Here is a 12988-nt window from a genome sequence, read left to right on the forward strand (position 1 = left end):
GGCCGGACTGTTCGAATGTTCATTGAAAAATTTTTAAATGACGCATATAGTCTAGTGAACCTAATTGAACCTACTGAAAACCTAACAAATATATTCCAATATGATCAGATAAATAAAGCAATATTTTCTTATGGCTCTGTCAGTAATCTTTAATTTTCAACAGACACAAAAGACAAATTTCCTTTATATAAAAATCCCCATAACATGAACATTAAATGAAAGAAACCGGTATTCAAGGCACCATCAGTAGCCTATATTTTCTATTTTAGCAAAAGTGGGCTAAATTTACTTCAAAGAAAAAAACAATAATAGCAATTTTCTATCATCCACTCAACTGAAATATTTTTAAAATATAATTGGATTGAAATACAATAAAATAAAGTGCAAAAATCTATTAATCAAAAACAACACTTTGTTTAAGGAGAAGTAACATGCAGTGAAAACAAATATTAAACTTTAACTTTTAAACTTGAACTGAGTAAAAACTCTAAATATGTGATTGCACAGTAATGTTCACTTGTTTGAGGTTGAGGGTGATACTTGGTGGTGTCCCATCTTTTCCACAAGTTCATCAATGTTCGGGGTAAGGCTCTGAGCTGAGGAAATCCTCAGAATTGAGTGGAGGTGTTCAGCAGTAAGTCGACTTCTGTGTGATGTTTTGTTCAGGTTCATCAAAGAAAAAAGTTGTTCACACAGGTATGTGCTGCCAAACATAGACAACGTTTGAGCAGCCTGGATGCGCAGCTGGGGCATTGTGTCGGGGAGGAAACGGGCGAACTCCGCAGCACCCACTGCCGCATATTTTGCCCTCAGTGCATCATTGCATTGGAGGTCAATCAACTCCATTTGGAGGTTTGGTGGTGAGCTTTCCACGTCAACAGCAAATGGGTTACCGAGCAGTTCCAACCTGCTTTTTTGTGCTTCAAAGTCAGCAAATCGGCGTCGAAAGTCAGCGGCAAGCATACCTATTTTATCAGCCAACTGTGCGCTCGGGAACGCACTGGTAGAGAGCTTCTCTTTCATGGTCTGGCAGCTGGGAAAGTGGCTCAAATTTTCTTTCCGCATCTGCGTCTCCCACAGAGTCAGTTTGGTTTTAAATGCCTTCACTGTACTGTACATATCAGAGATGACATGATCCCGACCCTGCAGCTGCAAGTTCATTGCATTCAGATGACTCGTAATGTCACACAGAAAAGCCATTTCACACAGAAACATTTCGTCTCGGAGTTGTGTTGTGTCTTTCCCTTTGCTGTCCAAGAACAGACAAATCTCCTCACGAAGCTCGAAACATCTTTGAAGCACCTTTCCCTGGCTTAGCCATCGCACCTCTGTGTGATAAGGCAAATCACCATGCTCCGTTTCTAACTCCGTCAGAAATGCCTTGAACTGGCGGTGATTCAAACCTTTGGCTCTGATAAAGTTAACTGTGCGCGTGATGATGCTCATTACATGCTCCATTTTCAAGGCTTTACCGCACAACGCTTCCTGGTGTATGATACAATGATAAGCTGTCAGCTCACCTGTCGCGTTTTCCTCTTGCATCTTTTCCCGTATCTTCGCCACCAGTCCGCTCCTGTGTCCACACATCGCAGGTGCTCCGTCGGTTGTCAAACCCACGAGTTTTTCCCAAGGCAGCTCCATCTCATTTACACATCTTGACACCTCTTCATACAAATCATGCCCCGTAGTTGTGCCATGCATAGGACGTAAAGCCAAAAACTCCTCTGTCACGCTTAGGCTGGAGTCCACTCCGCGGATGAAAATTGACAACTGGGCAATGTCAGAAATGTCGGTGCTCTCATCCACAGCCAAGGAATATGCAATGAAATCTTTTCCCTTTTTCACAAGCTGCTCTTTTAGATTGATGGACAACTGGTCTACTCTCTCGGCAATGGTGTTTCTGCTCAGACTCACATTTAAAAAGAGTTGCCTTTTTTCTGGGCAAACTTCGTCACAAACTTTAATCATGCAGTTTTTGATGAAATCCCCTCCGTAAATGGCCGGGCTGATTTAGCGATCTCTTCTGCCAAAATAAAACTGGCCTTGACAGCAGCCTGGCCTTGTGATTTGGCTTTTTTGAACAGAGCCTGTCGAGATTTGAGGCCTCGTTTTAATTCCTCTGCCTTTTGTAGCCTTTGTTCCATGTCCATATTCTTGTTTTTGTCCGCGTGTTTCGTTTCATAATGTCGTCTCAGATTATACTCTTTCAGTACCGCCACACTTTCTCCACACAGAAGACACACAGGTTTTCCAGCTACCTCCGTGAACATATACTCCGACTCCCACCTTGTTTGAAACCCCGGTTCTCAGTGTCCACCTTCCGTTTTGCCATTTTTGATGGGTATCTGAAAGTTAATTTTACTGTGATGCTGACGACTGCTGTGCCAATAAATATTGAAATGAAGCAGCCTACTGCTCGGTGCGTCACCGTTGCATTGTGGGAAATGTAGTATTGGTGCGTGTAAAAGATCTGCGGGCTGCCGGCTTGCTGCGGTCTGCGGGCCGGTTCTAATAATAAATCAAGATCATCCCAGGGGCCGTAAAAAACCTTCTCGCGGGCCGGATGTGGCCCGCGGGCCTTGACTCTGACATATGTGATGTAAGGGGTGCGTACTGGCGGCAGAGAAGTCAGGTGCAGGAGAGCAAAGAACTGTGTTACAACGGCGCAGTTTAATAATAAAAATCACCGTAAACAAAACAATCACTACAAAGGGTACAAAACCCATCGCACACCAGACATAATGTGCACAAGCACTTACAATAAACAATTCCGGACGAGGGCATGGGGGGAACAGAGGGTTAAATACACACTATGTAATGATGGTATTGAAACCAGGTGTGTGGGAAGACAAGACAAAACAAATGGAAAATGAAAAGTGGATCGATGATGGCTAGAAGACCGGTAACGCCGCCCGGACAAGGAGAGGAACTAACTTCGGGCGGAAGTCGTGACACATCAGATCTACTGTTACCCAACATTAGTAAACTAGCTAAATGCATGATGTCCACAATAGGAAAGCAGCTAGCTAGCATCAAATAAGTGTCTATAGTCCAGTCAAAACCCACTTGCACATGTTTTTGTGTTCATTCAGCAAGCAAGGTCTAGCTGTGTTAAACATTACAGTAGTTTTGACATGGGCATTATACTCAAGCTAGCTAACAGAAAACAAGATTAGTAAGCTAGCTAACTACTTGGTCATGCACCTGATAATAAAGACACTTTTGAAGGGAGATCGTGTACACAATGCAGGAAATGTTATTCATATATATGGCTTGTATTGAGGGTCTTCAGATGTGCCAAATCTAGTAGAGGCTAGCTAGCTAGCTAGTTGGGCTAGAAACAGCTGGCTAGAAAAATGAGTATTCAAGCTGGCAAGTTGGTTAACTAGCAAGCTGTTCTGCTAACTTCACAAGCTAACGTTAGCAAAATATCCATCAATGATAGCTGAGCTTGCCGTTGTTTTGGACGAGCTGGCTATGGTAGACCACCTGGCACAGTATAATTTTCTATTTGTCATTCATGCCATGTTCAAATCAAATCAATGATGTTACCTGGCTAGTCTCTAGCAGGATAGCCTTCTAAAAAGGCACTTGTTTTCAGATTTTTTTTTATTGTTGTCTGGTCTGCCTTTCAGCCGAACCATTCAAGTGATGTCATTGATGACACATTATCAAGATGGCGGTGCACAGTAGACAGATGAGGCCATTTTCAAATGTTTAAACATAAATATGTCACGTTGGCATAAATGGTCGGGAGACAGGCGCAGGAATGCGTAATAGGGTTTTTTATTTACCCAAATTACAGCGTGCCATGTTTAGGCACAGGGACGAAGACCAAACAAATAATTATACAAAACACAGAGTAGAAACCCAAACAACGTGCGAGGAGTACTTCGAATAAATACACAATCGAAACAATGATACCACATGGAACGAGACCCGTAATCATCTGCACAATCCACGTGGCATGAAAGCCACACAGCACAGGTACTCACACGACCAACTGACATTGTAACAATAATCGACAGGACAATGGTGAACAAAGGGCACATTTATACAAATACTAATGAATGGGAATAGGGACCAGGTGTGCGTAATGACAGTTCCGGAGGGATCCGTGATAAAATATGATTTTTTCAGCAGTTTTAAGAGTAAGAACATTATCACATTTGGTTATCAAAAATCACCTTAATGTTTCAGTTCATCTTTAACATTAGCTTCTTACTTCGACCTAACACGAGAGCCCTTTAACATTACTGGAATATGAATAGAATTCTCTGGCCTCCCGGGTGGTGCAGTGGTTAAGGGCGCTGTACTGCAGCGCCAGCTGTGCCACCAGAGACCCTGGGTTCGCGCCCAGGCTCTGTCGTAACTGACCGGGTGGTCCGTGGGGCGACGCACAATTGGCCTAGCATCGCCCAGGTTAGGGAGGGTTTGGCCGGTAGGGAAATCCTTGTCTTATCTCGCACCAGCGACTCCTGTGGCGGGCCGGGCGCAGCTTGCAAGGTTGCACTGTGTTTCCTCCGACACATTGGTGCGGCTGGCTTCCGGGTTGGATGGCGCTGTGTTAAGAAGCAGTGCGGCTTGGTTGGGTTGTGTATTGAAGGACGCATGACTTTCAACCTTCGTCTCTCCCGAGCCTGTACGGGAGTTGTAGCGAGATAGTAGCTACCAAACAATTGGCTACCACGTAATTGGGGAGAAAAAGGGGTATAAAAAAGAAGTCTCTGCTGGAGTTTATCCTGCCTGTATCCCCTGGCATTGAACTTCAGGAAGAACACTTTTGAGCTGTTGCTACTAATTTTGTTCTCACCAAATCCAAAAGATTTTCGATAAATGTATTTTTACGTGTGAATTAGCTTTCAGAGGCTATTTTGGTGGGGATCTTCTCTGGTGGTCTGATTGTAGTGTCAATACTGTTGCGTAAAGACAACGAGGTTAAAGCTTTTTTTGAAACATGAGATCTAACTTTTGTGGTGGGCATTTGAGTAGAAGACGTACGTCCAAAATGTAGCACTGGTGTATTATAGTAATATTATAATACTGTAATAATACATATTCAGGTGGCCACTAAGCTAGTGATTCTGTGTGATTAGATAAGGAATTGGTATTTGACTCAAGATTCTCTCTCTGTTTAGTTTGTGAACTTGTAAGAGGGGAAAGTATGGGAAATGTATGTCAATTGTGTGAAATAATGCACTTTTAAATGTGCTGTTTCGTGCACTCTCCTAACTGCTACATTGTTTTTCTGGTTTACCTCCAGGTTAGAAGAGAAACAAAAGAACAATCCCTGAAGAACACAACTGCAACAGTAATGCCATCCAACAAGTATTCTTCAGCCATCATGGTGGAGAGTGACAAGATGACGGCAACAGTAAGTGGTGGGGGGGGGGCTTAGGTCTTCTGATGGTGCTATTGCCAACAAAGTCACCAAATATCCACGGTTCACATTGTTTTCCACTGGGTTTTGCTCCAAAATGCACACCACCATTCTGAGCACTGTTGTACTATACAATATATTGTCCCCAAATGTTTATTGAAAACATAAATGCACAGTAAGCATTTGTGGTCTCTCATATACATCATTACAGTTGTTGGTTAGCTAGCTAGCGAATTTGAGCCATATTAGCATAGACGTGACATATAAGTCAAAAGACCTCAAAACAAGAAGGTGGTATCAAGAACAAGATGAAAACTAGCTGAAGGGAGCCATCTACGGTTTACCACGTGGCAGCTTCGAGATGCGTACACATTGTCATGATGTTGTCAACCCACCCTACATGTCATGGTAACTCATCTGCCTGGCTTTAGTGTCTGCCCCTCCTCCTCCTCCTCTTCCTCCTGTGTTTGCCAGAAGCCTCAGGCCTCAGCTCCCTCCCTCAGTCAACTGGCCTGCCTCTGTGTCTCCCAGCCTCCCAGGCTGAATGTGCATAATCATTTGGCCTCAGAGAGCAAACTGGCAACTTCTCACAGTACATCTGGCCTGGATGTGTCATAGCCTTTCATGGAGCAGCCAGGGCAGCTGCCTCTTTAGAGAGAGAGAGAGAGGGGGAAAGAGGAAATGGAAGAGGAGGAGTGTGTGTGTGTGGTGAGATCCATCATCACAGTGGGCTCTTTATGTACCGAATTAACACTCGCTCTAGTGTGGACTTCAGGTGGCTGTTGTTTCCACCCATTGCTATTTCTTGGTATTGCAGTATTACTAATGTGCTGTTACCTGTCTACACACCCCTCTCCGGTATTGGGGAACTGCAGTGCTTGGTACTTCACAGCAAATTACCGCCGTGTTTTCACCCTACAAAGCGCCCCCCCCCCCCTGCAATTCCATCAACAGGTGTTTTTTTCTTCACATCAGATCAGATGAGATATGCCCCCGGCTCCAAGAGTTGAGATTCTCATAGTTTGTCGCTGCTCGGATAACACTCCTTCTGGTTCCACCACTAACGCTCTTGCACAGAACTGGATCATGATACATTGGGACAGTTGTGATAGTTTCGGTTGTATTGGTTTTGCCCTCAAATCCCTCTTTTTCCGTTCAGCAGGACAGTCTATCTACCCAGTTAATTAGAGTTGGAAGAATGTTGACTTCCAGGCAGCCCCAATAGCATTCTCTGCCTGTTAGGTTTTGGCTTTCATTTCTGGATTATACCGTTAGTTACTTTGAGTCGCTGGACGAGTCAAATGGTTATGTAGTTATACAGTTACTTGAGTTTGTGTCAAAGACTCAGTCGGTCAAATGGGACAACCCCTGGCTATGGTGAAAAATGTTGTTATGGGCAAATGTCTCGATCATTCGCCATATCGTAACACGTTGTACGTTCTCTTCTGTGGTGTCCGTCCGTGTTGGAGCAGGGTGAGATTGTGGCGTCGGGCTTGTGTCTGCTGCTTGTAAGCCGGAGTGTGATCGCTCTTCAGGGCATCAAGGAACAGCTCGATGGAGAGAGAGACCTGTTTCAAACCAGAAGAACCTGCTCTTTATTTTCTCTCTCGCTCTCGGGTTTCTACATGCTTTTCCAATGGGGAGTTTCTATGGTTTCTAGATCTGCCTTGCATTCTGGTCCTCAGCTGTATGAATCTGTGATCTCAGAGCGTGTGTTCTATGGAAAGCAGTTAAAACACAGACATGTTGTCTTAGCGTTGTGTCTGTTGACCAACTTCTCCATTTATGGTTTCTGTCACGTTCTTATCTTGGTGCCTTTGTGCCGAGCAGGCGGAGTGAGTCTAAACTGTGAGAATGAGATTCACGGACGTCGGCTAAGCACCTTGACATGGCAAGCCAGTGACTTGTATTGTAAATGTGTCTGAAAGGTGTGTGCTTGTAATGCAATGCTGTCTGTGTGTAATACTGTGTGGGTCCATTGAAAGGGCCGATCTCTCTCTCCGTCTCTGCATAGTCTCTCTCCCCCCCGAGACAGACAGGCAGATCAACCAAAGGTGTTGCTCCGCAATCTGTCAACACACTTTGAATGAACCCATACATGCGTTGTCTTATGTCAGGCACCGATATGTTTCCTAAGTCTCCTGCGCTCTCCTAGCCAGATGTGGGGAGGAGGGGTGCAGACAGGAGGGTGGGGTAGCAGACGGAGCGTTAACACACGCAGAGGGGTGTCCTGGTTTGGGACAAGGCGACTCTCTCAGGTCTAATCTCACTAATGAGAGGAACTCTGGCACTGACCCCCCGGCCTGGATGTGTCACTCTCTATCTCTCTCGCTCTCTCACTCTCACTCTTGTCTGTCTCTCTCACTCTTGTCTCTTTCTCTCCCTCACTCTGTCTCTCGCTCCTCTCTCGCTCTCTCGCTCTCTCTCTCTCTCTCTCTCTCCTCTTTCTATCGCTCTCTATATTTCCCTCTCTTTAATTCTCTCTTTCTACCTCTGCCCCCTCTATGGCTAAATAATGGCTGTATCCTGGGTGAATTGAGTTCATTGGGACCTATGGCTGTACTTGTACTGTGCCTTACTATATTATACTGTGCTGCGCTGCCTGCGTGTGAGGCCCAGGTTGGCTTTGGTGAAACGCAATTTGGGCTGACACACTGTTGCATGTGCGTCAGAATGAGTCTCACAGCCTGAGGGCTCTCTTTTCTCCTCCATTAAGTTTGTGAGGAGCGGAGAGAGAGGGAGGGAGAGAGAGAGAGAGAAGGACACAAGGGCACAGCAGCCAGAGAGAGAAACTGCTTAGTTCTTTTTATATTGTAGTGCTGGTTTTCCAGAATGAGAGAGAACACACTGTGTGGCATGTAGGGCGCTATAAAATCTATTGATTTTTTTGACCGGATTCCAGTTAGTCTTTCCCCGAAATCTGTTTTCTCCTGTTTTTTCCCCCAGGTTTCCCCCCCCCCCCCCCTGTTTTTTTCAGTTTTTTTTCTCAAAAGTCACACAGAAAAACAACTCAATTGAATGTTCTAAGTCCACAACAAATCTTAAACCTCCTCAGGAGACCACTTTTGAGATCTAGAAACATTTAAAAGAGATGTAGAATTTTGGGTGTGGTAACCCTTTAATGCAAGTGTGCACCAGCAGTGTTTCTGTAGTGTACACCAGTGTTTCTGTAGTGTACACCAGTGTTTCTGTAGTGTACACCAGTGTTTCTGTAGTGTACACCAGTGTTTCTGTAGTGTACACCAGTGTTTCTGTAGTGTACATCAGTGTTTCTGTAGTGTACACCAGTGTTTCTGTAGTGTACACCAGTGTTTCTGTAGTGTACACCAGTGTTTCTGTAGTGTACATCAGTGTTTCTGTAGTGTACACCAGTGTTTCTGTAGTGTACACCAGTGTTTCTGTAGTGTACACCAGTGTTTCTGTAGTGTACACCAGTGTTTCTGTTGTGTACACCAGTGTTTCTGTAGTGTACACCAGTGTTTCTGTAGTGTACACCAGTGTTTTCTGTAATGTACACCAGTGTTTCTGTAGTGTCACCAGTGTTTCTGTAGTGTACACCAGTGTTTCTGTAGTGTACACCAGTGTTTCTGTAGTGTCACCAATGTTTCTGTAGTGTACACCAGTGTTTCTGTAGTGTACACCAGTGTTTCTGTAGTGTACACCAGTGTTTCTGTAGTGTACACCAGTGTTTCTGTAGTGTACACCAGTGTTCCTGTAGTGTACACCAGTGTTTCTGTAGTGTACACCAGTGTTTCTGTAGTGTACACCAGTGTTTCTGTAGTGTCACCAGTGTTTCTGTAGTGTACACCAGTGTTTCTGTAGTGTACACCAGTGTTTCTGTAGTGTACACCAGTGTTTCTGTAGTGTACACCAGTGTTTCTGTAGTGTACACCAGTGTTTCTGTAGTGTCACCAGTGTTTCTGTAGTGTACACCAGTGTTTCTGTAGTGTACATCAGTGTTCCTGTAGTGTACACCAGTGTTTTCTGTAATGTACACCAGTGTTTCTGTAGTGTACATCAGTGTTCCTGTAGTGTACACCAGTGTTTTCTGTAATGTACACCAGTGTTTCTGTAGTGTACACCAGTGTTTCTGTAGTGTACACCAGTGTTTCTGTAGTGTACACAAGTGTTTCTGTAGTGTACACCAGTGTTTCTGTAGTGTCACCAGTGTTTTCTGTAATGTACACCAGTGTTTCTGTAGTGTCACCAGTGTTTCTGTAGTGTACACCAGTGTTTCTGTAGTGTACACCAGTGTTTCTGTAGTGTCACCAATGTTTCTGTAGTGTACACCAGTGTTTCTGTAGTGTACACCAGTGTTTCTGTAGTGTCACCAGTGTTTCTGTAGTGTACACCAGTGTTTCTGTAGTGTACACCAGTGTTTCTGTAGTGTACACCAGTGTTTCTGTAGTGTACACCAGTGTTTCTGTAGTGTACACCAGTGTTTCTGTAGTGTACACCAGTGTTTTCTGTAATGTACACCAGTGTTTCTGTAGTGTCACCAGTGTTTCTGTAGTGTACACCAGTGTTTCTGTAGTGTACACCAGTGTTTCTGTAGTGTACACCAGTGTTTCTGTAGTGTCACCAGTGTTTCTGTAGTGTACACCAGTGTTTCTGTAGTGTACATCAGTGTTTCTGTAGTGTACACCAGTGTTTCTGTAGTGTACACCAGTGTTTCTGTAGTGTACACCAGTGTTTCTGTAGTGTCACCAGTGTTTCTGTAGTGTACACCAGTGTTTCTGTAGTGTACACCAGTGTTTCTGTAGTGTACACCAGTGTTTCTGTAGTGTACACCAGTGTTTCTGTAGTGTACACCAGTGTTTCTGTAGTGTCACCAGTGTTTCTGTAGTGTACACCAGTGTTTCTGTAGTGTACATCAGTGTTCCTGTAGTGTACACCAGTGTTTCTGTAGTGTACACCAGTGTTTCTGTAGTGTACATCAGTGTTTCTGTAGTGTACACCAGTGTTTCTGTAGTGTACATCAGTGTTTCTGTAGTGTACACCAGTGTTTCTGTAGTGTCACCAGTGTTTCTGTAGTGTACACCAGTGTTTCTGTAGTGTACACCAGTGTTTCTGTAGTGTACACCAGTGTTTCTGTAGTGTACACCAGTGTTTCTGTAATGTACACCAGTGTTTCTGTAGTGTACACCAGTGTTTTCTGTAATGTACACCAGTGTTTCTGTAGTGTACATCAGTGTTTCTGTAGTGTACACCAGTGTTTCTGTAGTGTACACCAGTGTTTCTGTAGTGTACACCAGTGTTTCTGTAGTGTACACCAGTGTTTCTGTAGTGTACACCAGTGTTTTCTGTAATGTACACCAGTGTTTCTGTAGTGTCACCAGTGTTTCTGTAGTGTACACCAGTGTTTCTGTAGTGTACACCAGTGTTTCTGTAGTGTCACCAATGTTTCTGTAGTGTACACCAGTGTTTCTGTAGTGTACACCAGTGTTTCTGTAGTGTACACCAGTGTTTCTGTAGTGTACACCAGTGTTTCTGTAGTGTACACCAGTGTTTCTGTAGTGTACACCAGTGTTTCTGTAGTGTACACCAGTGTTTCTGTAGTGTACACCAGTGTTTTCTGTAATGTACACCAGTGTTTCTGTAGTGTCACCAGTGTTTCTGTAGTGTACACCAGTGTTTCTGTAGTGTACACCAGTGTTTCTGTAGTGTACACCAGTGTTTCTGTAGTGTCACCAGTGTTTCTGTAGTGTACACCAGTGTTTCTGTAGTGTACATCAGTGTTTCTGTAGTGTACACCAGTGTTTCTGTAGTGTACACCAGTGTTTCTGTAGTGTACACCAGTGTTTCTGTAGTGTCACCAGTGTTTCTGTAGTGTACACCAGTGTTTCTGTAGTGTACACCAGTGTTTCTGTAGTGTACACCAGTGTTTCTGTAGTGTACACCAGTGTTTCTGTAGTGTACACCAGTGTTTCTGTAGTGTACACCAGTGTTTCTGTAGTGTACACCAGTGTTTCTGTAGTGTACACCAGTGTTTCTGTAGTGTACACCAGTGTTTCTGTAGTGTACACCAGTGTTTCTGTAGTGTACACCAGTGTTTCTGTAGTGTCACCAGTGTTTCTGTAGTGTACACCAGTGTTTCTGTAGTGTACACCAGTGTTTCTGTAGTGTACACCAGTGTTTCTGTAGTGTACACCAGTGTTTTCTGTAGTGTACACCAGTGTTTCTGTAGTGTACACCAGTGTTTCTGTAGTGTACACCAGTGTTTCTGTAGTGTACACCAGTGTTTCTGTAGTGTACACCAGTGATTCTGTAGCGCTCATGTGATTGCAGAGTTTGCAAAACAAATGGCTACTGGATTCAATGCAAAATGGTGATCATTAGCATTACCATGAACAGCTACTCAAAGTGTAGACTAAACATAGGCGCACCACACGACACACACAGACAGGGCTCTTCCTGTGCCGTTTCACAAAGTTGCAGGACAATAGATATCACTGATGCATTTTGTTCATGTCGTATGATTAACTTGGGCAAATGAATGAATGTTCGATTAGATGAGATGTTTTTATTTAGTCACATGCACAGGTGTAGTTGCAGTGTACCGTGACATTCCTAAGCGCCGAGCTCCCAACAGTGCAGGTGTGAATGAAACTATGAAAAAAAAATGTAGAATATATACATGTTTACAACCGTGACAGTGATGAATATTAATGTCCATTGGTGTGTGGGCAGGGTAATTGTCTGTTGAGGGGGGGTAGGTAGTGGTGGCTATTCAGCAGCCTGATGGTCTGGGGGTAGAAGCTATTGGCCAGTCTGTTCGTTTTACCCATGACTGCACGTGTCTGAGTGATGGAAGTGGGGAGAACAGGCCATGGCTCAGGTGGCTGAGGTCCTTGATGATTTTCTTGGCCTTCCTGCGACACCTGGTGTTGTAGGTGTCCTGGATGGCAGGCAGTGTGCACCCAATTGATTAAGTTCAATACATTTAGTTGATTTCCTACTAAAGTTTTTATTTTATTATTATTATTTTTTTTGTCTGGATTCCGTGATTCCATGCACGTTTTCCGCAACACAGAGTTTATAGGGCCCTAGGTATGGTATTGAACTGTGCTCAGCTCTGCTGTACTGCTGTGCTATTGTGCTCTGTGCTAGCCTGGTCTAGGTTGGGTTGTGTCTTGGCCTGTGTCTGCTGGCTGGCTGCGTTAGCTTTGGCAAGTGACAGTGCCACCAGAGGACAGCTGTGGTAGGAAGTGTACCGTGTCTCAGTCTGGCATTCCAGAGGAAGATTCCTGATAACCCACAGCTGCCGGCATTGTTCCAAGGCCAAGGGCTTACGCTCCCTGAGGAGGAAGCCTGACTTTGGTGAAGGCCCTTAACTCTCTCTTACCCCTCGTTCCACCTCTCTCACCCTCCTTCCTTCCTTCCTCCTCTCTCACCCTCCTCCCTCCCTCCTCCTCTCACCCTCCTCCCTCCCTCCTCTCTCACCCTCCTCCCTCCCTCCTCTCTCACCCTCCTACCTCCCTCCTCTCTCACCCTCCTCCCTCCCTCCTCTCTCACCCTCCTCCCTCCCTCCTCTCTCACCCTCCTCCCTCCCTCCTCTCTCACCCTCCTCCCTCCCTCCTCTCTCACGCTCCACTCTCACCCTCCTCC

At 44.7% G+C, this 12988-nt stretch overlaps 1 protein-coding gene and 1 pseudogene across 5 annotated transcripts in view; one reads left to right on the plus strand and one right to left on the minus strand.

Annotated features, from left to right (window-relative positions):
- LOC135504557 (DNA (cytosine-5)-methyltransferase 3B-like) overlaps positions 1-12988 on the plus strand; it is a 58543-nt gene that overhangs the window by 6137 nt on the left and 39418 nt on the right. For all 5 annotated transcript variants that reach the window (XM_064923261.1, XM_064923259.1, XM_064923260.1 and 2 more), the window contains exon 2: positions 5264-5374. In XM_064923261.1, coding sequence (XP_064779333.1) covers positions 5315-5374 — 60 coding nt within the window. In that variant the 5' untranslated portion in view covers positions 5264-5314. The remainder of the gene's footprint in view (positions 1-5263; positions 5375-12988) is intronic.
- LOC135503691 (general transcription factor II-I repeat domain-containing protein 2-like) lies at positions 150-2332 on the minus strand (annotated as a pseudogene).

This window comes from Oncorhynchus masou, chromosome 18 (assembly GCF_036934945.1).
Source record: "Oncorhynchus masou masou isolate Uvic2021 chromosome 18, UVic_Omas_1.1, whole genome shotgun sequence".
NCBI classification, from domain to species: Eukaryota; Metazoa; Chordata; class Actinopteri; order Salmoniformes; family Salmonidae; genus Oncorhynchus; species Oncorhynchus masou.